The sequence below is a fragment of the Hippopotamus amphibius genome, chromosome 6 (assembly GCF_030028045.1).
Source record: "Hippopotamus amphibius kiboko isolate mHipAmp2 chromosome 6, mHipAmp2.hap2, whole genome shotgun sequence".
In the NCBI taxonomy this organism is placed as follows: Eukaryota; Metazoa; Chordata; class Mammalia; order Artiodactyla; family Hippopotamidae; genus Hippopotamus; species Hippopotamus amphibius.
Window position 1 is genome coordinate 31043915 of NC_080191.1, and position 25911 is coordinate 31069825.

Sequence of the window (25911 nt, forward strand, 5' to 3'; positions counted from 1 at the left end):
TGTAAAGATAAACTGATAACTTTCCATCATAGTAGGAGATTTCAATACAGTTTTTCATTATTGCTACTTCAAATATTCAAAAAATTATGAATATACAGAGTAATTGAAAAACACATACAACTCAATGGATATAGAATTGTGCTTCCAACCATTAGAAAATACACATTATTCTCAATGATATATGGAATATCTACTAAAGCAGATAATATATTAGTTCATAAGATAAGAGCTCAACACATTTCAAAAAATACACCATTTTCTCTGACCAATACACAATTAAGTTAGAAGTTGATTAAAAAAGGATAATCTTTTTAATTCCCATAGGTTTGGAAATTTTAAAGTATTTAAAATTCTAAAACATCCATGTAATATACTAATTAAACAATTATAATGGAATCAAGGAATACTTAAAACTGAATGATAATGAAATACTGTATATAAAAGCTTGGGAGATGCTGTTGCAATAGCACTTAAAGGAAAATTTATTGCTTGCAATATGTGTAGAAAAAGTAGAGATTAATAAAATATGCATACATATTAAGGTTTAAAAATGATCACAAAAAAATCAAAATCAAAGAAAATATCCATCAATAGTAGAATAGATTAAAATGTGTTTATTCACAAATTACTATTCTATACAGCAGTGAAAATGAATTAACTATAGCTACACAGAAACACTGATGAATCTGAGAAGCATAAGATTAAGTAAAAAACCTCAGAATATGTCTTACAAGGTGATATATAAATGAACATGCAATAAACATAGGAAAAAAATTAAAAGAATTGAAAAAATAAAATTCAGTGTATTAGTTACCTCTGCCAGGAATCAAGAGATGGGATGGAGAGGGTCCAAAGGTAAAGCCACATTATTTATATTAACAATATCTATTTTTTAAAAATATACTTATATGTTATTTTGTTTATGTAAGATATCAAATAAAATACTTTTAAAAAGCAAACACATGGAACAATTTGAGTTTGTAGAGAAGAAAAAAAAAGTCAAATTCTAATATTAATTTGTATGCAAAGATAAATTACAGAAAATAATAATCATCTCTCTTGTTAAATCTTCATTTCCTGAGGAATTATTTAATATTTCAGAACTGGGAAGATCCTTTTTCCCTCTTTCTGTTTTTTTTTTTTTTAAGCTCTTTATTGGAATATAATTGCTTTACATTCTTGTACCAGTTTTTGAAGTACACCAAAGTGAATCAGCTGTATTTATACACATATCCCCATATCCGCTCCCTCCTGGAATTCCTCCCCTCCCTCCCTGTCTCCACCCTCTCAGGCATCACCCATCATCGAGTTGCTCTCCCTTTGTTATACAGCAATTTCCCACTAGCTATCTATTTTACAGTTGGTAGTGTATCTATCTCTATGCTACTCTCCCACTTCGTCCCAGCTTCCCCTTTGCCCCCCACCACCCCAACCCCGTGTCTTCCAGTCAATTTTCTGCATCTGCATCCTTATTCTTGCCCTATCACTGGGTTCATCAGTACCATTTCTTCAGATTCCATATACATGAGTTAGCATACGGTATTTGTTTTTCTCTTTCTGGCTTACTTCGCTCTGTATCACAGTCCCTAGGTCCATCCACCTCATTACATATAGTTCAATTTTGTTCCTTTTTATGGAACAACATTTGTTGTTTCTAGATTTTTTGATGATGGCTATTCTGACCAGTGTGAGGTGATATCTCACTGCAGCTTTGACTTGCATTTCTCTAATGATTAGTGATGTCGAGCATCTTTTTGTGTGTTTGTTAGTTATCTGTATGTCTTCTTTGGAGAAATGTCTATTTCGGTCTTCTGCCCATTCGTGGATTGGGTTATTTGCTTTTTTGGTATTAAGCTGCATGAGCTGCTTGTATATATTGGAGATTAATCTTTGTCCATTGCTCCATTGGCAAGTATTTTCTCCCATTCTGAGGGTTGTCTTCTCGTCTTGTTTATGGTTTCTTTTGCTGTGCGAAAGCTTTGAAGTTTCATTAGGTCCCATTTGTTTATTCTTGATTTTATTTCCATGATTCTAGGAGGTGGGTCAAAAAGGATCTTGCATTGATGTTCGTCATAGAATGTTCTGCCTATGTTTTCCTCTAGGAGTTTTAAGGTGTCTGGCCTTACATTTAGGTCTTTAATCCATTTTGAGTTTGTTTTTGTGTATGGTGTTATGAAGTGTTCTAATGTCATTCTTTTCCATGTTGCTGTCCAATTTTCCCAGCACCACTTATTGAAGAGGATGTTCTTTTTCCATTGTATATTCGTGCCTCCTTTGTCAAAGATAAGGTGCCCATATGTGTTTGGGCTTACTTCTGAGTTCTCTATTCTATTCCATTGATCTTCCTTTCTATTTTTGTGCCAGTACCATACTGTCTTGACCACTGTAGCCTTCCAGTATAGTTTGAAGTCAGGAAGCCTGATTCCACAAACTGTCTTTCCTTCTCAAGATTGCTTTGGCTATTTGAGGTCTTTTGTGTTTCCATACAAATCATAAGATTTCTTGTTCTAGTTCTGTGAAAAATGCCATTAGTAATTTGATAGGGATTGCATTGAATCTGTAAATTGCTTTGGGTAAGATAGTCATTTTTACAATATTGATTCTTCCAATCCAAGAACATGGTATATTCCTCCATCTGTTTGTATCATCTTTGACTTCTTTCATCAGTGTCTTATAATTTTCTGCATACAGGTCTTTTGCCTCCTTAGGCAGGTTTATTCCTAGGTATTTTATTCTTTTTCTTGCAATGGTAAATGGGAGAGTTTCCTTAATTACTCTTTCTGATCTTTCGTTGTTACTGTATAGGAACGCAAGAGATTTCAGTGCATTAATTTTATATCCTGCTACTTTACTAAATACACCAATTAGTGCTAGCAATTTTCTGGTAGAATCTTTAGGGTTTTCTGCATATAATAACATGTCATCTGCAAAGAGTGACAATTTTACTTCTTTTCCAATTTGGATTCCTTTTATTTCATTTGCCTCTCTGATTGCTATGGCTCAAACTTCCAAAATTCTGTTGAATAATAAAGGTAAGAGTGGGCACCCTTGTCTTGTTCCAGTTCTTAGAGGGAATTCTTTCAGTTTTTCACCATTTAGAACGATGTTGGCTTTTGATTTCTCATATATGGCTTTTATTTTGTTGAGGTAATTTCTTCTATGCCCATTTTCTGGAGAGCTTTTATCATAAATGGAAGTTGAACTTTGTCAAAAGCTTTTTCTGCATCTATTGAAATGATCATATGTTTTTTATCCTTCAGTTTGTTAATATGATGTATCACATTGATTGATTTGCATATATTGAATAATCCTTGCATCCCAGGGATAAACCCCACTTGATCATGGTGTATGATCTTTTTAATGTGCTGTTGGATTCTGTTAGCTAGTATTTTGTTGAGGACTTTTGCATATATATTCATCAGTGATATTGGCCTATAATGTTCTTTTTTTTGTGATATCTTTACCTGGTTTTGGTATCAGGGTGATGGTGGCCTCGTAGAATGAGTTTGGGAGTGCTCCGCCTTCTGCAATATTTTGGAAGAGTTTGAGAAGGATAGGTGTTAGCTCTTCTCTAAGTATTTGATAGAATTTGCCTGTGAATCCATCTGGCCCTGGGCTTTTCTTTGTTGGGAGATTTGTAATCACAGTCTCCATTTCCTTACTTGTGATTGGTGTGTTCATAGTTTCTATGTCTCCCTGGTTCAGTCTTGGAAGATTGTATTTTTCTAAGCATGTATCCATTTCTTCCAGGTTATCCAATTTATTGGCATATAGTTGCTTGTAGTAGTCTCTCATGATCTTCTGTATTTCTGTGCTGTCCGTTGTTAGTTCTCCTTTTTCATTTCTAATTCTGTTGATTTGCCTCTTCTCCCTTTTTTTCTTGATGAGTCTGGCTAATGGTTTATCAATTTTGTTTATCTTCTCAAAGAACCTGCTTTTAGTTTATTGATCTTTGCTATTGCTTCCTTCCTTTCTTTTTCATTTATTTCTGCTCTGATCTTTATGATTTCTTTCCTCCTGCTCACTTTGGGGTTTTTTTGTTCTTCTTTCTCTAATTGTTTTAGGTGTGAGGTTAGGTTGTTTATTCGAGATTTTTCTTGTTTCTTGAGGTAGGACTGTATTGCTATAAACTTCCCTCTTAGACCTGCTTTTGCAGCATCCCATAGGTTTTGGGATGTGTTTTCACTCTCATTTGTTTCTAGGTATTTTTTGATTTCCTCTTTGATTTCTTCAGTGATTTCTTGGTTGTTTAATAGCGTATTGTTTAGCCTCCATGTGTTTGTATTTTTTACAGTTTTCTTCAGGTAATTGATATCTAGTCTCATGGGATTGTGGTAAGAGAAAATGCTTGATACGATTTCAATTTTTTTGAATTTACCAAGGCTTGATTTGTGACCCAAGATGTGATCTATGCTAGAAAATATTCCGTGTGCACTTGAGAAGAAAGTGTAGTCTGTCGTTTTTGGATGGAATGTCCTATAAATATCAATTAAGTCGAGATGGTCTAATGTGTCCTTTAAAGCTTGTGTGTCCTTATTTATTTTCTGTTTGGATGACCTGTCCATTGATGTAAGTGGGGTGGTCAAGTGTCCCACTATTATTGTGTTACTGTCAATGTCCCCTTTTATAGCTGTTAGCATTTGCCTTATGTATTGAGGTGCTCCTATGTTGGGTGCATAGATATTTACCATTGTCATATGTCCTTCTTGGATTGATCCCTTGATCATTGTGTAGTGTCCTTCCTTGTCTCTTGTAATGGTTTTTACTTTCAAGTCTAATTTGTCTGATATGAGTATTGCTACTTCAGCTTTCTTTTGACTTCCATTTGCATAGAACATCTTTTTCCATCCCCTTACTTTTAGTCTATATGTGTCCCTTGGTCTGAAGTGGGTTTCTTGTAGACAGCATATGTAAGGGTCTTGTTTTTGTATCCATTCAGCCAGTCTGTGTCTTTTGGTTGGAGCATTTAATCCATTTACATTTAAGGTGATTATTGACATGTGTGTTTCTATTACCATTTTCTTAATTGTTTTGGGTTTGTTTTTGTAGGTCTTTTCCTTCTCTTGTGTTTCATACTTAGAAAGATTCCTTTAGCCATTGTTGTAAGGCTGGTTTGGTGGTGCTGAATTCTCTTAACTTGCTTTTCTGTACAACTTTTGATTTCTCCACCAAATCTGGATGAGATTCTTGCTGGGTAGTGTATTCTTGGCTGTAGCTTCTTTTCTTTCAGGACTTTCAGTATATCCTGCCATTCCCTTCTGGCCTGCAGAATTTCTGCAAAAAGGTCAGCTGTTATCCTTATGGGTTTTCCCTTATATGTTATTTGTTGCTTTTCTCTTGCTGCTTTTAATATTTTTTCTTTGTGTTTCATTTTCATTAGTTTCATTAAGATGTGCCTTGGTGTATTTCTCCTTGGGTTTATTCTGTATGGGACTCTCTGTGCTTCTTGGACTTGATTAATTATTTCCTTTCCCATGCTGGGGAAGTTTTCCACTATAACATCTTCGAATATTTTCTCAGCCCCTTTCTTTTTTTCTTCTTCTTCTGGGATGCCTATGATTCGAATGTTGGTGCACTTAATGTTGTCACCAAGGTCTCTGAGACTGTCTTCTATTCTTTTTGTTCTTTTTTCTCTTTCCTGCTCTGTGGCAGTTATTTCCCCCTTTCTATCTTCCAACTCACTTATTCATTCTTCTGCCTCAGTTATTCTGCTGTTCATACCATCTAGAGTATTTTTAATTTTGGTTATTTTGTTATCTATTACTGTTTGTTTGCTCTTTAGTTCCTCTGAGTCCTTATTAACTGTTTCTTTTATTTTCTGTATTTTGTTATTGAGATTTTGGATCATCTTTCCTATCATTACTCTGAATTCTTTTTCAGGCAATTTTCCTATTTCCTCTTCATTTATTTGGTCTTGTGTATTTTTACCTTTTTCCTTCATCTGTGACACTTTTTTGTTGTCTCATTTTCCCCCCAGTTTGGATGGATGGGTTTGTGTTCCTGTCCCACTGGGTGTTTGGCCTGAGGTTCTTCCTTCTTAAAACTCATTCAAATCTTCCCAGGTGTCAGATGTGAAGGCTCCACTGGGGGAGGATCTGCTTGCAAGCTCCTATATGGTTGCAGGCAGGATGTCATTCTTCGAGAGCTTTTGGACTGAAGGCCTCATTCCCTCAAGGACTGTGTACAAGAGGCTCCCCTCAGTTCTTTGCCATGTGGACCTCTCCAAAGGGCAGCTCAAATATGGCAGTTTTTTTTCTTCTTCTTAACATGGTGGTCACCCAAGGTTTGTTGAGTGCGGGATTTTCCAGGAAGGCAAATAGCACAGTTGGAACCCACAAGTGGCGCTGTTACCTCAGGTGTGTCTGGAACTCGGCGTGGGTCCAGCCCTGGTGTGCCTGTAGGCCCTCAGTATCTGGAGCAGCTCAGAGAATGGCTGAATCACCCTCTCTCTGTTTTTAAGTATATAATCCATCTCACTGGTTTAAACAATGAAAAAGGCAATTATAAAAATCATTACTTATTTAAATCAGTGGAGATACCTTTTTTAAAAAATGGTCAATTTTAACAGACCACAGAAATTTAATAGTCATTTAACTGTCTGCAATTTATTTTGGGGGAAACATTTGGGTCAATATTAAGCAAATGAATTTAATGTATAACAATATATAACTGGCATTAATAACACCACTCAAACTTATTCTACAAAATTAAGCAAACAATGTTTCAAGACTTTCTGTAACTGCATCTTAACCACATTATTAAGTTTTCTCATGCAGTGCTAGAAATGTGACTGGCAAATGTTGTCTAGTAACAAAATTGATTCACTTATTTGAAAGTTAAGGTGTTGATATGCCACCATTAGTTAATTGCATGTTATTTTTTATTAGCAACTTAATTAGTCTGAGATAACATAAATATTGATAATTTGATTTAGTCATGAATTAACTCTTATAGGACTTTAGGTTGGATTTGATCTCTTTAGAAAAGATCATTATTTTAATTGTTTATAACAGGGAATTACAGATAATATCAACATAAAGCAAAGCATACTCTCTGTATTTAAGAATTAAAGAGAATCAGTTATTTTAGCCACTAGATTATCATTTTATAATTCACTGACTCATTAATAGTTTCATGATTGTCTGAAAAAGTGAAACCTTCTTTCTAATGGCAATAACATGCTTATTAGAAAATTCTGGCTTTCTGAAATTCTTAAAAATTTTCAACCCAGGGACATATAATCAATAAACATCAGGTTATGCTTTTATTAATGACAAATGGTATACTTCAGTTATGTTTAATTATAATCTTTTAAAAGAAGTCCTTAACCTAAGAAATATCAAACATCTAAATCAGGGAAAAGACTATTAGCATCTATATCCATAGAAACTTTATTTAATTTTACCTGTGCTTATTTAACTTTCAGACAAATTTCCATGGTAGCTGAATTTGACATCTAAAATATCCACCATACTTTAATATTGATGCAAATTACTTATTAATTTACCAAATTTATACAAGAAGAAAAAAATGCAGAACCAAAAGGTGAATGAGTATTTTAAAAGTTAGAAAGCATTAACAAGCAGATTACAAATGTAAGCTACAAAGGGAGATGTCTAAAAAATGGAAATCCTGGCTAGTCCTCTGCTGGGTTTGTTGAAGTTTTATTAAAAAATAATCAACTTCTATAAAAGATTAAATTTTATCAGTATAGCCTTAAAACATTAAATTCATTATTTTGATATCAAAATTAGATCTCAGAGACTTTATAATGATCCAAACCTGTCTATGCAGATAATTTTGGTGAGGTGCTAACAGTAAAATCCTCACTACATTCGATCAGAGAAAAATGTTACAGAAAAAGATGTCAAAGTTAAATTTCCGCATAGAATCATTTCAAGAAATGTTCTTACTACACCACTCCTTTTAAAATACTCATTTTGAGAGGCAAGCCAATCTAGCTTTACCTAAATGTTGACTATTAGACACTAAGAATAAAAGAACTATGGATTTCTAACAGTTTGGAGGTTTCTTAAAACACTAAAAATAGAACTACCATATGATCCAGTAATCCCACTACTGGGCATATACCCAGAGAAAACCATAATCCAAAAAGAAACATGTACCATAATGTTCATTGCAGCACTATTTACAACAGCCAGGATATGGAATTAACTTAAATGCCCATCAACAAATGAATGGATAAAGAAGATGTGGCACATATATACAATGGAATATTACTCAGCTATACAAAGAAATGAGATGGAGCTATATGTAATGATGTGAATAGACCTAGAGTCTGTCATACAGAGTGAAGTAAGCCAGAAAGAGAAAAACAAATACCATATGCTAACTCATATATACGGAATCTAAAAATATGGTACTGATGAACTCAGTGACAGGGCAAGAATAAGGATGAGGATGTAGAGAATGGACTGGAGGACACGGGGTTGGGGGGGCGGGGGGTGAAGGGGAAGCTGGGACGAAGTGAGAGAGTAGCATAGACGTATATACACTACCAACTGTAAAATAGATAGCTAGTGGGAAATTGCTGTATAACAAAGGGAGATCAACTCGATGATGGGTGATGCCTTAGAGTGCCAGGACAGGGAGAGCAGGAGGGAGTCACGGGAGGGAGGGGATATGGGGATATGTGTATAAATACAGCTGATTCACTTTGGTGTACCTCAAGAGCTGGTGCAAGAGTGTAAAGCAATTATATTCCAATAAAGATCTTAAAAATTAATTTAAAAAATACAATAAAAGAAAAGAAAATTTACATAACTTTAAAAAAAAAGAAAAAAAAGAATATGGATTCCTATAAAATCCTTTTCCTTGATATCCCAATATCCACTACTATAAATATATTGTCAGTATCTCAGCTATGTTAAGAGCCTTGAAACTATTCTAGGTAAAAGCCTTCCCTTGGCACCATTTGCTTCTTAATAATGTATTTTCTCATTCCTTTGTTTTATATCATGTTTTGCCCATTAGCAAGTTCCTGGGGAATGATGTCTTAAGGTGTACAAAATTTTTTTTCAAAGTAAAAGTTTTCCAAAGACAAAATATTAATATCAGTAAGACATGGTTGCACCATTTAAAATTCACGAATGAGAATATTTGTTTTGCTTTTAATTTTAAGGTAATATATCTTAAATATACAATCTCACGCCTCTTGGTGTCTTTCTTCAAACTCTGTGGAAAGGTTCATTACATATTTACTGTATATATGAAGAAAGAATACAAAATGAAAATTAAATTACTAGAAGTTAGAAAGCTACATCCTTTGAAAAAGTAAACCCACGAAAACAAGTATTGATTAAACCATAGTAGTCTGTAAATCATGGAAAATTTGATTTCGCAATGTGCTTTCACTCATGTAATAGAGATGTTATTGCACTGCTGATTATTTTTTATACCCATAATAAAACCCCATATATTTGAGAATCCAGTCCATTGGGATGGTTAAAAATAGAATTACCATATGACCCAGCGATTCCACTCTTGGGCATATACCCAGAGAAAATCATAATTCCAAAAGATACATGCATCCTAATGTTCATTGCAGCACTATTTACAATAGCCAGGACATGGATGCAACCTAAATGTCCATTAACAAAGGAATGGATAAAGGAGATGTGGTACATATATGCAATGGAATACTACTCATCCGTAAGGAGGAATGAAATTATGCCATTTGCAGAGATGTGGATGGACCTAGAGACTGTCATACAGAGTGAAGTAAGTCAGAAAGAGAAAAACAAATATCATATATTAACGCATATATGTGGAAATCTAGAAAAATGGTACTGATGAACCTGTACACAAAGCAGAAATAGAAACGTTGATATAAAGAACAAACGAATGGACACCAATAGGGAAAGAGGAAAAGAATTTCAATCAGATCAAGCCATGAAAATTCACAAAGAAATACTGCCCCTCTCTTTTACATCAGTCTTTTTATTAACAATCTCCCTCATCCCTGCCAAAATACCTGGGAATGAATTATGGTCTCTGTGCCTCTAGCACCAAAGCAGAAAAAATGACTTATCAGAGGCGGAGGACCTGAGAAGACAAGAGATACAGGCACTAGGGTGGAGAGTGTGGTTGGAAGGGCTCAATAGGCTCAAAGCAGAGACTATTTCATGAATCTCCTTTTAGTTAAAGACAAATAATAACTGAAAAATAAACAAGAAGTCTGACAAAAGAAAAATTACATAATGTTGAAAGGGGTTAAAAAAATGGGTTTTTAGTTTAAATTATCTTTATTATATTCTATTTGATAAGTATCTGAAGCAGTTTTTTGATAATTGCCTCTGAAAAGACATGATAAGAATATGTGCTATAAAATATAATTTTCATGTACTCAGAAACCAACTTATTAAAATGTATCATTTCATGATGCCCTGGACATTTATATCTTATTGTCCATTAGAAGCAATATACTTTCTTCCTCACACCTTTCTCTTTTCAGTTACTACTCTTATTCTTACTACTTCTATTACTACTATTCTTGTGAGGTTAGACTTTCCTACAATTCTTTCACATTTCACTCCTTTTATAAAATAAACATAGCCTTCTACAGCAATAAGTCTAAAGTCCTTTGGCCTGCAGGTTCTCTACCTCATAATTTCACCCTGCATGTCCTTACTTTTCACTACTTTTTAATACAAGCCAAGGCAATCTTGAGAAAGAAAAATGGAGCTGGAAGAATCAGGCTCCTTGACTTCCGACTATACTACAAAGATATAGTAATCAAAACAGTATAGTACTGGCACAAAAAATAGAAATAGACATCAGTGGAACAAGATAGGAAGCCTAGAAATAAACCCACACACATATGGTCAATTAATCTACCACAAAGGAAGCAAGAATATACAATGGAGAAAAGACAGTCTCTCTAATAAGTGGTGCTGGGAAAACTGAACAGCAACATGTAAAAGAATGAAATTAGAATATTTTCTAACACCATACACAAAAATAAACTCAAAATGGATTAAAGACCTAAGCGTAAGACCAGATACTACAAAACCCCTGGAGGAAAACATAGGCAGAACACTCTTTGACATAAATCTCAGCAATACCTTTTTGGATCCTTCTCCTAGAGTAATGGAAATAAAAACAAAAATAAACAAATTGGACCTAAGTAAACTTAAAAGCTTTTGCACAGCAAAGGAAACCATAAACAAAACAAAAAGACAACCTACAGAATGGGAGAAATTATTTGCAAATGATGAGGCTGACAATGGATTAATCTCCAAAATATACAAACAAAATATACATACAGCTCAATATCAAAAAAACAAAAAACCCAATCAAAAAATGGGCAGAATATCTAAAAAGACATTTCTCCAAGAAGATATACATGTGGCCAACAAACACATGAAAAGGTGCACAACATCACTGATTATCAGAGAAATGCAAATCAAAACTACAATGAGGTATCACCTCATACCAGTCAGAAAGGCCATGATCAAAATGTCTACAAACAATAAATGCTGGAGAGAGTGTGGAGCAAAGGGAATCCTCCTACACTGTTGATGGCAATGTAAATTGGTACAGCCACTATGGAGAACAGTATGGAGTTTCCTTAAAAAACTAAAAATAGAGCTACCATATGATCCTGCAATCCCACTCCTGGGCATATATCAGGAGAAAAACATAATTCAAAGAGATACATGCACCCCAATGTTCACTGCAGCACTATTTACAATAGCCAAGAATGGAAAAAGCCTAAATGTTCATCAATAGATAAGTGGATAAAGAATATGTGCTACACATATACAATGGAATATTACCCAACCATAAAAAAGAATGAACTAACGCTATTTGCAGCAACATGGCTAGACCTAGAGATTATCATACTAAGTGAAGTAAGCCAGACAGAGAAAGACAAATATCACATGATATCGCTTATATGTGGAATCTAAAAAAAGGTTACAAATGAACTTATTTACAAAACAGAAACAGACTCATAGACTCACAGACATACAAAACAAATTTATGGTTACCGAAGGGGAAAGGGGGCGAGGAATAAATTAGGAGTTTGGGATTAAAATATACACACTGCTATATATAAAATAGATAACCAATAAGGACCTACTGTATAGCACAGGGAACTGTACTCAATAACCTATAATGGAAGACAATGTTAAAAGAAAAGAATGTATATATGTATATAAAACTGAATCACTTTAATCTATACCTGAAACTAACTCAACACTGTAAATCAACTATATTTCATTAAAAATTAAAAAAAAAAAAAACACAAGCACTCAACTCCAGCCAACTCTTCCTTTGATTGCCTCTATATACTATGCTTGGTCACCCACTGTGAAATAATACGAAAAAAAAAAAAATATATATATATATATATATATTGGGTTTTGCTCTGAATTTGTATCCTGATATAAAGCTCTTAAATACCTTGGCATTTCCTGGATGTCAGGAGAGTCTTTTGTTCTAATTTGGCAATGCTTGGTGAGTCTCCAGATAGGGATTTGTCATCAGAAAGACCAAGCCATGATTAGAAGTGTGACACTTTCAGCCCCATTCCCCATCCTCCAGGAAGGGGACAGTGCTAGAGATTGATGGATCCTCCATATGTGATCACATAGGATCATTTTATGTGATGAAGCCGCCATAAAAATTCCCAGAAGTACGAGGTTCAAGGAGCTTCTGAGTTGCTGAAGCCATCTATGTGTCAGGAGGATGGTGCACCCCAAATCAATAGGAACAGAAGTTCCTGTGCTTGGGACCCTTCCAGATCTTGCCCTATGTATCGCTCCATCTGGCTGTTCATTTGTATCCTTTATCATATCTTTTATTATATAATAAACTGGTAAACTAAGCAAGTGTTCCCCTGAGTACTGTGATCTGTTTTATCAAATAATTTAATCCAAGGGAGGGGTGTCATGGGAGCCTCTAATTTGTAGCCAAGAAGAACAGAAGTTGTGGATAATCAAAGGACTTACTATTTTTGATTGGCATCTGAATTTGAGAGGTAATCTCATGAGTACTTAACTTAGAATGTGCTAACTACTGTTAGTATCAGAATTGAATTGAATTGTAGGACATCTAGCTGGTGTCACAGAGAATCTCTTGGTGTGAAAACAATCTTACTTGCTTGGTGTCAGAAGTGTTAGGAGTGTGGTAGTAGCGTGAGAGAGTAAGGGAGAAACAAACAAGAGAAGTGATTTTTTTTTCTTTACACCCTCTTTTTCTAATTACCCAATCCCAACCATTTTTCAAATACAAATCCTGGAATTAATTCCTATATGAAGTTTGTCCTGACTACCTTTGGCTGTAGGGGAAGGGTGTAGAGTGGGATAGTTTCAGAGGGCTTTCCTGTGGATCAAATATAAGCTTTGCCCTTGTATCAGTGAGACAATCCTGTACCCTTGTAATTATTTTCCTTTTCTTAAATGCCTGAAGCAGGTCCATGTGGGGATCTATTACTTGCAGTCAAAGAACTTTGAATGGAGTATAAGGCAAGTACCAACTTTACTGACTGTCTTGTATTGTCCTCAGTACCCACTAAATGTTGAATACAGCAGAAGCACTCAATAAACACTGAGATCTGCTCTGCAGAATGCAGTACCTGGGCTGTGGGGAATTGAAATGTGACTAGTACAGACTGAAATGTGCCTTAAGTGTAAAATACACACACAATTTCAAAGGCTCAATAAAAAATTATGTAACTATCAATACACTTCTATATTGATTACCCTTTGAAATAATATTTATATAGAGGGAATTAAATAAAATTATTAAAATATTTTTCACCTGTTTCTTTTCACTCTTTTAATGTGTCTGAAAATTTAAAACTACACACGTGGCTCACATGATATTGCATTAGATAGCACTGATTTAAAAAGATTTGTCTTCTTAAATCTGGAAATGTGGAAAGGAAATTTGCTATTTCTCAGAATTTTAGAATTTATAGGAAAATTTATAGTTGTATCCTGTGTAATTTGAGCTGCTATCCATACCTAGATCTTGGTATTTCAGAGAGTATTTTCTAAGAGTTTGATGTGTTTATGTTATATACAAGGTTAGATCCATTCCTGACTGTGTATTCTTCTCAGATATATAGTTATATTAAATTAATGAACATTAGAAAACAACAGCAAAGGAAACATCATAGCTCAACCATATTTGCTCTATAGCAAATTTTTAGTGATTGAGGATTTAAGGCAGAAGCAGGATTATTTTATTCCATTCTACCTCAATCACTGAAAAGACATGTATTCAGTGCAAATCACTTTAATCTTTAGGCTCAAGAACATGATAAGGTATTTGTTACAAGTTATCATTTCAAATAATTTAGTTTTGTTTTTTAAGTTTCAACATAAATAAGATGAAAAGTTATCAAATTCCTGCCAGAAGGCTTAGTATGAAGTGACAATCTCTGAACACATTAAAAAATAAATATTTCATGAATTTCATACTGTGTGCCAAAGAGAATTTATCATCAATACAAGCAGTACTTACTTGATACTCTTGCAGGTTTTTCTGCTAAAATTAAAGAAAACAAGCCTTCTTTAACTCAGGTAAAATGCAAAGAAATTATACATCAATAGACTAAGTAAAAGTATCTAATATCTTTTGACTTCCTTACTGTTCAAGAGTTAGTGAAGCAATGTAGCTCTCTGTTGCCTGATAACATGGATCTCTGAATATCTTAATCACTTTCATGTGAAACAACAAAAAAAGCTATTAATGATTGCAGATGTTGTAACATATTTATGCTTTTTAAACACTCTTACTAAAATCAGCAGGATCTTTGATAAGTTGTTTTGGTTTAACTGTAATTATACCTAACTCCAGTGAAATTACTTTGTATGATGTAATTAATCCAAATATTTGCTTTAAAATTTCCAAAATCCATAAACTATATTACTGAGAATTATTTTCCTTTCAGAGATGAATAAAGACAAACAGCTATCCATTAGACTGTAAAATATAAATCTTAAAAGCAACATGCAAAATATAAATTTTGGAAATATAAATTTTGAAAATATAATTTTAAGGAATCTGCATAATATGTTTTACTTTGAGACTTATAGAGTTTCTGATATAAACCATAGCATTTCTGATATAAACCTAAAAACTACAAATTTATAAAAGTTAGGGTAATGCCAATAGAAAGCTTTTTTTGGGGGGAGGGAATACTTATGTTTTCAGTGATATTACAGCAGCACGTATATAAAATTACAAAACAAATAAAACAATTTAGAAAAATACTTTAGTAAAGGTAATGTTATAATTTTTTCTTTAGAAATACTACCTTTGGCTAAAAAGATGGGAACTTAGAAGGGAATAAAATAGACATTTATTGATTTGCAATGAATCATTCACTGAGTGAAGGAATGAATAAGAAAATGCCTATGTTCTCAGCTAGCTCTAGGTTGGACTTGTTCTTTCAAATATAACAATTTTTTTCTGCTGTTTATTCATAACATGAAGATCTTAGAAATAATGGACTCAGTATAAAGTAAGAAAGGAGTATCCATCCAGTGTCCAAATCCCTAGAATCCCTTGTGCAACCCTCTAGTCTTAGCACTAATAGACCATTTTCTTGGGGACAAAGTGGGGCATATTTTATCTTTGGGCTGCTCTATTTGGTAGAAAGCTTTCCCTTATATTTGCCACAGTGTGGTAGGATAGTAAAATATGATTGAATGGGCTTAACTCTGATGTCATACCCTCTTGGAGCCAATTCCTGTCTCTATCATGTAAACACTCTGAGATGTTAGACTATCCTTCATCTCGCATTAACTCAGCTTTAAACTGCGAATGATGATTGCCCTGTACTAAGGAGGAAATTGAACTAATAGAAAAGGATACAGCTACGGGTTTTCAAAGTAATTCATTTCTTTTCATTCTTCTGGCTAAATATCCTAAAAAATATCAAGCTTTTGGGAAAAGTTCCAATATAAAAATTGTGTTCCTGTATCTTTCTACAAATTTGATTTGCTCTCTTATTCTAAATGTTACCCTTTAATATATCTGATAATTGTGTCTAGATATGTTCTGCCATTTCAAATATATATTCTACAGTAAGCAGCAAGAGGAAACCAGTGAAAAACAAGATTCCTCTCCAATCTTCCCCTGCCCCAGTAAATACACACACTAGAGACCTATGTATTTATTATGAATGAAAATTCTTGCTCAATTATGGCATGTTTACTTAGCTATTTAAAATTTAAAGCATTTACGTTTTGTTACATTTTGAATTAATTAGATTCGCCTAGAATTTTATCATCCAGACTACATAATTCAGTTGTACCTATGATAATATTACCAAAATAGGTCATTTTTACTTTAGGTAAAAAACATCTACCTCCCATGTGCATGCTGGTATCTGCCCTCTACTACCCACTTTGCATTTACACTGAATTAATTTCAAGAACCAATTTATAAATAATAAAAATATACTCATGATACTAGCTATATTTTATGTAGTCATAGATAATGAATCTTGGCTCCCTCTGTTTTTACTGCTCTATCATTCTTGACTGTAGTCATGCTGTGTAAGTCTTTTGCAATAAAAATTTTTTTTTCTTCTGGTATGTATTGGAATATCTTATGAATGTTTAGGTTGTTAATAGCTTCTATTTCTCCACATTTCCTAGTTTTCCACTGAAATGAAAACTTTCTGCTGGATTTCCTACCTGTCCACTTCCTCTGCTGTTAGCAGAATTGTATACCTGCTAGACTTCCTTGCTTTAAAAAAATTTGGTGTTAATATTAAGCACCAGTGTAATTCAGGCACCTCCACATCAATATAGCATTTGAATATCTACAGAGTTCAAGATTACCTTTTGTCACATTGTGCGATTGAAGACTTTCTTTTCTTGCTGGCACTGTATGTAAAGAAAATGTAAATTAAAATATGAATTTTTAAAGAAAATTTTCTTAAAAATTTTGATTCACTTCAACTCTAAGCTTTAGCAATGTGAGAATAATTTAAATGTTGTAAATATTTTCTCAGTGTTTAAAAAAAATTTCTCTTCTACTAACACCTAGTAAAAATAAACGTTAGCAGCAGAGATTGCTTTGTTTGCATAAACAAAGATAGAACATAAAGTCAGTGATTTCAGGCTATGTGAATGAATTAGAGTCCATGGACAATGGGTCATTCTGATTAACTGAATTTAGGTATAAACCAGAAAAAAAAGTGTCTTCTTTTGTTATTAACAATCTTTTTGGTATGTCTAAGAATGCTTTCCTCATGACTCGATAAAATATTTCTCTGATGATTAAGGCCTTTGTAAGTTTTTTAGATAACTACATGGAAATCAGTGACTATCATATTGTATTATGTAGTTTACTAAATAAATAAACTTAATGGTAGGAAAAAAAAAAGAGGTATCACCTCACACCAGTCAGAATGGCCATCATCAGAAAATCTACAAACAGTAAATGCTGGAGAGGGTGTGCGGAAAAGCGAACCCTCCTGCACTGTTGGTGGGAATGTAAATTGATACAGCCACTATGGAAAACAGTATGGAGGTTCCTTAAAAAACTAAAAATAGAACTACCATATGACCCAGCAATCCCACTACTGGGCATATACCCAGAGAAAACCATAATTCAAAAAGATACATGTACCACAATGTTCATTGCAGCATTATTTACAACAGCCAGTTGTAAATGGATGGACTTAGAGTCTGTCATACAGAGTGAAGTAAGCCAGAAAGAGAAAAACAAATACCGTGTGCTAACACATATATATGGAACCTAGAAAAATGGTATTGATGAACCTGGTGGCAGGGTAGGAATAGAGATGCAGATGTAGAGAACGGACTTGAGGACACTGGGGGGCAGGGAAGCTGGGACGTAGTGAGAGAGTAGCATCGACACATACACACTACCAAATGTAAAATAGATGGCTAGTGGGAAGCTACTACAGAGCACAGGGAAACCAGCTTGATGCTTTGTGAAAACTTAAAGGGGTGGGATAGGGAGGTTGGGAGGGAGGCTCAAGAGGGAGGGGATATGGGCATATATGTATACATGTGGCTCTTTCACTTTGTTGTACAGCAGAAACTGACACAATACTGTAAAGCAATTATACTCCAATAAAGATTTAAAAAAATAATAAAAGAAAAAAAGCAACATTGCAATGCAGCTTCTAACTAGTTGCTCACCGATGACCCAACATACGACTGCACACTGCAGGAGTTGCCTGCCATCCATTGCTCCTTTGACACTGCTGTTACCACATAGCCATGATTATTTACCTCATTTCTTCTTTTAATCAGACCAGAAATCATCACATACATAAACAAAAGTTTTATTTAAAATTGAAATAATTTTGACACAAAATATTTTGGCTTCAGGGCCTTTCAATCTTTCAAAAATTACCTTTTTCTTCTTTAAGATGTTTCATTTCTGCTTTTTCTATGGAGATAAAATGGTAATTAGAGTCATATACGTATTTATTCATAGGTCTTCCTACGGTTTGGAACTATATAATTTGTAGTTAATATTTACAATTCAGGAGTTATATGAAAAGAACTCTATGCTGTTAGCTTAGCAATAACAGGCAGAGTTTGCTCTGAGATCTAAATTCCTGGTCCCTTTAGATGTCTAATAATAATGCAATACCTACACCCCCTTGCATGGATAACCCAAAAATGAGCTGCAATTCTGATACATGCCTTAAAATCAGTGTCTATATTTTCTTGAATTGCTTTTAAGTGATATAATTTGTATAACTACATATCTTTGATTCCTGTGTCTTTATCACTAATTTGATACACATCTTAAAATGTCTTTACCTTTACTTTCCTTTTCAGATATTTCAATTTTCTTCTTCACTGGGCGGGGGGCGGGGGGGGAATAACAAGAAAACATTGGCTTAACATAATTTTCTTACTCAGTCTTGGAGTAAATATTTGGAGATGAAATTTAATCCCATAAGTGAAAGGGGTTCAAGGCTCTACTTTTTCAAAATGTGAAGAAAAAGTCTCCCTCCCATGTGTGAGAACATGCATATTTTTGTTATCCATGGTTGCTTGGCTTTGTAAGGCAGAGCCTCCTCCTTTTGTTTTTTTCTTTTGTTTTTTGTTTTGTTTTTTACATGCTTTGAAGTAAAGTTAGAGTAAACTATGCATTTATTAATAAGTTTAAACTGGTAACAGGAAAAACAAACATCTAAATTTTCCATTGTTATCTTTAGGAAATGAGAATTTGGTGCTATGGATGCTCAATAAATAAACTTGAATAAAAACAATGTAAGAGTCACAACGTATCTCTACACAAAATGTGGACACATGCTTTTTAAAACAGAGTTTTGGTTGACTGATGCTTTTCTTCAACTATATCTATCAGACAGGAGTAAGAAGGAAACCAGTATTTAATGAGTGACAACCAAGTATATAGTGGGAATGTTACATATGTTATTTCATTTATTACTTATAACAAGCCTTTTGGGAAGTCATTATGCCTGTTCTACAGACGAGAAAACTGGGAATCTGAGCTTTTAAGGGATTTTCCCAAATGTTACTCAGCTAGACAAAGATTCAAATTTAAATACTGTTTCCACAGATCTATGTAACCTTTTCTAGGAAAGTAAATATTTACCTGATTCTGTTACTTCTGATGTTTTCTCTTTAGAAAAAAATGATAGAAAAAAGGAAGAAAAATAAAAAGGAAGAATAGTTTTGTTTTTCAGTAGCAGACAATTGAAATTCATCTGCATGTATTTCTTATTAAATTCCAATAGTAATGACAACAGACACATACTCTGAATGGCAAAGAGACATACTGGTAACTCATATTTCTGAAATCTATTAACTGGAATCTAGCCTGGAAATAGAACCGCTCTGCAAATTAATCTTAAATAGTCTATTCATATGTGGTAGGATGAATCAATTTGAAGTCCTTTGGGTGGTTTTCTCAATTACAAATTATAAACCTCCATTACATAAATTTTTAACATGATCTGCACATGTGAAAGCATGCATTCACTCATTAAATATTTATAAAGCAACTTCAGGTATAAGATGCTGTACTAAGTGCAATGGGTGGGGTTGAGGGATGAGATTAAAAAATATCACAAAAATAAGCTCAACTCCTGATGACTACAATCAGAGTAGTGAGACAAACTATAAAAATGTTATTTGTCTTTAGCTATAAGAATGCAGAACCAGCCTTTCATCCTTTCATTTTGCTCCTTCAGTAAATTCATAGACCAATTTTTTAAAAATACAACATGGCAGGTCTTAAAAATGTATCTTTCTTCACAAATCAGTTCATATTTTCTATAAAACTAATACATTTAATTATCAGTCTAAAATAACTTTTTGGAAGCTAATTTCAAAGTTCAAGGAAAATTGATTAAAATATTTTACAGAATGAAGATGTAAAGTGAATAGTTTCATAAACAAAACAGTATTTGCAAATACTTATGGTGATATTTCACATTAGTATTCTAGTTTTGACTTTCAGCCCTTAATTTTTGTAATATCCTTCATATTAGTAGCAATTACACAGCTAAACATACTAGAGATTTTTGCCAACTCAAAGGCAGCATTTAATGTTTAACATTGGCATCTACTCCATTCAGAAGAAAACCGTAGATTCATTTTGTAAGAAATCTATCATAACACTCTTAAGAAACCAGGTTAGTCCTTGGCATTTAAAACCTTTAGACACAACTTCTAGATACACTATGGACTGAAATGCAAATATTTCCCCCCAGGGTAATGTCTAGATCATAATTTAATAGTACTAAATAAACAATTTCATTTTAATGAAAATGCATAAAATTTCATAAATTGTTGCATTTTTACTATTGTTTAAAATGCCAAATAAAAGTGATTCTGAAATACTAAAACACTCATCTTCAGCCTTTGAAAAAATATGAAATTAAAATGCTAATGTGTTAAGATTAAATAATTGAAGACAGGTATTCTGTGTTCTGAATTTTTTTTTAACCTAGCAGTGACTATAAGAGGAATCTCCATACTTTGTTTACTCAGTACATACTAACAAACAACTGAAAGTATATAAAAGAGAGATGCAACCCCCCTTTTTTTTTTGCACAGGTATTAGTTATGGTAACTATGTTAATTGCACAGCTAATGACAACAGAAGTCATTTTAGGCATTCCTTCACATACCCTGGTATAATGTAACATATCCAATAGCACTCAATAAATATATGTTCAAGGATTAATGAATATAATACAAATATTCTTTGTCAATAAGAATCATTTATGTAGGTAATGACATAATAGCTATTGCATCAATGAAATACCATACTAACTTTTACTGCATGTATAATTTAAAGAAATTATAAAATTAAAATTAATTAAATAGCAAATTCTTAAAATTTTATGATACACTTACTTGGAGTTGGTCTTGGTTTGTCTAAAAAGTAAAAAAGAAAAGAAAGAAAACAAAAGAAAAAGTCATTGATCATTTTCTAGCTATAAGTAAAATATCAGCCTTTTATATTCCCTTATTGTGTTTGTTTGAGTTAAAATAGGAAAAGTCTACACTTATATTGAAATGAGCAATAGGCAATGCACTTTGAATAATTTTTAAGTCATATCCAATGAATTCCTCAAAGAAGTTGTAAAGCTTCAAAGTATAGGGTCTTCTTGGTCTCTAATTTATCCCTGTAAAGCCTTATATTTCATTTGGTGCAAAATGAATGCTCAGGATAATCTGAACTCCTTACTGTTTCTGAATGGCATAAAAGGCATATTTTGTCACTGTCCTTTCCGAATATGTATTAATATTAATTAATATTAACTATGTAACTCTTCCAATCTGGTAACTTGAATGAAAAAGCTGACTTTATAAAATCTTGGGAAAAATAAGTGAATGGTAGGTGAAAGACACAAAACTATACCATCTAAATACATGATCTCTTTCTCCAATATACCTCATCTTCTTAAGTTATTAACTAAAAGCATTAATTATGCAGTCTTACCTGTAAATATCTATTTATTTATAAAAAACTAGACATTTCTTCATAATTGTGAAGAATTTGAATCATCCAAAATTAGATTAACTAATTCATTAACAGTGGTAATACAAATTAATATAATTTTTTAGAGAACAATTAGGGACATCTATAAAAATTACATTGAATATATTTCACTAAAAAATTTACTAAGGAATTTTATCCCAAAGATAAATTTAAAAAACTAGATAGGAAGGTATATTTATTATTGTATATCGTTAAAAGTTTGTTAGATAACTTAAATATAGGTCATTCAGAGACTAAGTAAACTGTGTACAACTGTAGAGTAGAATACTATTAATGAAGAAATGTTTTATGTATTGATATAAAAAAATCTTCAAAAATACATTCTTAAATAGAAAAACCTAGGGAAAAAGCTATTTATGGTATGTCATGATTTGTGTAAAAAAGTGGGAATATACATACATATATATATAATTTGCATATAGATATATGTGTATGTATATGTCTTTTATAAATATTGCTAGAAGGATACATTAAAAAATAACAATGATTACCTATCAGACATTGTTGGATATTTTGGGAATGGGAACTGGTAGAATAGCAAAAAAGAGGAGAGGGATATTTTTGCAGTTAGCCTCCTATATGCCTTAGTGTTGAACCACGCCAAGTATTATATATTTAAGATTGAATAATGGATTTAAAAGTATTAAGCTCTTATAGAAAAGGATAATTTCTATTTTAAGAAATCAAACCAAACTGAAATTCATGATTAGTTTTCAGTGAAATGTAATATGTGCAATTTAATTGGATATTTTGCAATATATCAACAGTGAATCAGCATTACCAGTATGATAAATGATATTAATACTGACATCAGTGAAATACTGAATATTTTGGAAGGTTCTGGTGAACCATGAAAGCGAATACTATTTTGTTAATACTGTTGTATTATAATAGAATGTTTGGCAATCCATATATATTGGTTATAATATTTAGCAAAATGTTTATCAACACTACCACAGCCCTTATGTCAGATAAAGTAGATTCTACTACAAAACCACAAGACTAAACATTACCAAGAAATAAAATAAAAGTATTTATATGCTTTGCTTTAATTTTCAAATTTAATAAGAATAATGATTTAGGAAAGAATGTAAACCAAAAAGGCAAAAACACCTGTTTTTATAGATGGAGATTCTTTTTCTTGATGTTCAGCTTTTTCTAAAGAGAAAAATCAGAATTAACTGGCAATCTGTAGATTGTGTAGCAAGCAATTTCTTATTTACATATTTGCAAGTGATCCTCAGTTTATATGGGAAGCAGGCCCCAAAGTCATCTGCATGTAACTTGGAACACAGAAAGCATGTTGCCATAGAAACACACTGTAAACAAGGTCAGGTTCATTCTCAGGGAATCCTGTAAGATACTTCGAAGGTGCTAGACCCCTTGGGGCCATGTGGTATAATAAGAGGATAGAATATGACAAAAAAGGAGAATAATAATAACAGAATTTTTCTTTCTTTGCTGAAGTTTGTGCCCTTCTTTGCAGATATTCCAAAGCAGATGACATTTGCCTTTGGCATTTTACAAGCTCCCTTTTTACCTCTCTGACTAGTACCAGTTCCCTTCTTGCCAGATCAGAAGCAATTTGGTGCTGGTCATTAGTTTCTTGTTGAAATTTTAACCTAGACCTGTCTTATTCCAGAAAGTGCCGCACTTTGTATTTTCATTTTTCTGGACCACCCTCTCTTTTCAAGTTCAGTTAGAACTCTCACAGATGAATCTCAACAATCTAGAACATGACAACTGGAATCAAAATGTGTAATTGATACTCTTCTTAGCCCTGTGAAAAATATTTGAATTAAAGTAAATTTTAGGCGATCACTCTTTCACCAAAAGTGGAATTTCAAATAAAGCTATGTAGGGTAAGATATTTTGAATGGAGTTGAGAATATTTAGAAATAGAGCAGATGACTGCCAAGTGTTAGTTCTTACTAATGGCCTCCTGGTTTAGTCCTCCTGAGCTGTTCTGGTTTACCTGTCCTTTCCTTCTCTCATTCTGAATTTGGAGATTCTCTGAAAGCACTACTATTTTCCTCCCCCATCATCTTGTACCAACAACGAAGTGAATGGGGAGATGTGGGATCTGTGTTGTCATAAGATTTAATTAGATATTTGTAAATTTGGGATTGAAAGCATTAAAGAATGAACCTCCACGAACTTAAGTTGTATAAATGTTAGTGTTAAATAAGCATGCACAATAAAAGAAGCCAATATTCAAGTTATTAAACTGTCATATTAATAGCACTGCAAAAGTATAATAAAGTAAAAATAATATAAAATATATGTTCAAAATACATGCAATAAGTTCTAGGAGGTGAATATGTTCTTTTTTAGGCTCCATGTATTTTGCCATATCTCCTGAATCACTAATATGACCTCCTAACTGGTCTCACCAACTTCATCTTTGGACCCTGTCAATTCACTTTTCATATATGAGCCAGAGAATATTTGACAAAGGGCATTCATCTAAGCCTCTGTTTCACAAATATATATAATTCAAGAACCCGTATCACAATTTTGACACAATTTTGGACATATTTACTACCCGTGACAATGGGCAGATATTCATGCTTTTCTGAGCCCGACAGTCACCTGTTAAACTCTCTACACCAGTAATATCTGTATCACTCCTGAGCAATAAAATGGACAATCTTTAAAATCTATACTCGTGAGAAAATTCCATGATTTTAATAAAGTGGCAAAATGTTTATAATTCACAAAATTATGAATAACATTAATACCAAAAGCTACCTACCGTATAATTAATGCTGCTTATAGCAAACAAATTAAAAACAGTATGTGGTTCATAACACCAAAAATTGTATATCATTTCAATTTCCCTTGTTATTCATTATGTATGTTTAAAAGATTGCCCATCTACCCTAACTTCTTAGCATTATTTTATAGCCTACATGGACTCACTCTTTTAATATTAATTATAGTGATACAACTTCCAGAGATTTCTTCTGTATAATTATAGTGAATTATTAATTAGTAGTGAAAGATAAAGATGTTAAATCAAAGCCATAGCAATAAGCCTTGGGCAATGCTAAAAATAACAATTGGGAAAAAAATTAAAATCGAGCAAATTGTTAAAGTTAAAATGGCCAAGCGATACTTTTCAGATTTTATTTTCATCTCTTACTTGTTGGTTTGGGTTTGACTGTGGAAAATGAAAGAAAGTAGATGGCATATGACGAATACAAACCATGGGGAAAAAAACTCTTTAGCATTTGTATTTATTCCTTCTTCATTTTAAGTTCTCTTCTTATCTTAAGCTCAATCCGTTCTCTCTGAACACTGTTATTTCACTGTCAGCAAGTACATTAATCACACTGCTTATTGAAAAACCAAGATGCACAAAATTTTATGTAAAATTTGAAACAATCTATATATTTGAGACACAAATACATTAAGCTAGTTTCTTCATAATCTCCAAATGCCCATATAACTAAATGAGGTACTCAGGGGGTCAAATTAACACCTTAGGGTGCAAATTAGAGGAATGTTAATTAAAATTATGAGCTTAGGCAATAGAGTACAATGGTCATATGGGGTAATGTGAAAATAAGGTTTCTTTCTCATGAAATAAGAGTCTGTAATTTCTATAAGTAACTAGTTCTCTCCTGAAATCTATTATATTTTCCTCTGAGAACCATGCTTAAATCCTGATTATCATGATTATCTCAGTTAAAAGAAAGAAATTACTTCACAGGCCTTTTCCTTGGAAATGATTTTTAGTGAGAAATGGGGCGTGGCTGAGGTGGATAGGATTTCCATCTTGGGATTAAATGGAGGAGATGCAGTGTTTCAAGATGTCAGTGGAGATGACTTAATTTTGTTCATCCTTTCACAAAAGAACTTCAGAATTTCAAGAGTGTGTACGCTCCTCTTTTTTTC

The 25911-nt window shown here is 33.1% G+C and overlaps 1 protein-coding gene across 10 annotated transcripts in view; it reads right to left on the reverse strand.

Annotated features, from left to right (window-relative positions):
* The window catches only part of TRDN (triadin), a 376282-nt gene that overhangs the window by 16166 nt on the left and 334205 nt on the right, over nt 1-25911 (reverse strand). For 6 of the 10 annotated variants that reach the window (XM_057739762.1, XM_057739763.1, XM_057739759.1 and 3 more), the window contains 8 exons: nt 25157-25174; nt 23125-23169; nt 21363-21383; nt 19594-19620; nt 18789-18827; nt 18373-18408; nt 16824-16868; nt 14494-14517 (listed from right to left, as the gene is read on the reverse strand). In XM_057739762.1, the coding sequence (XP_057595745.1) occupies nt 14494-14517; nt 16824-16868; nt 18373-18408; nt 18789-18827; nt 19594-19620; nt 21363-21383; nt 23125-23169; nt 25157-25174 (255 nt within the window). Of the gene's footprint in view, nt 1-12101; nt 12134-14493; nt 14518-16823; nt 16869-18372; nt 18409-18788; nt 18828-19593; nt 19621-21362; nt 21384-23124; nt 23170-25156; nt 25175-25911 lie in introns of those variants that run through there. The other 4 variants (XM_057739764.1, XM_057739765.1, XM_057739757.1 and 1 more) reach the window with 4 other exon arrangements.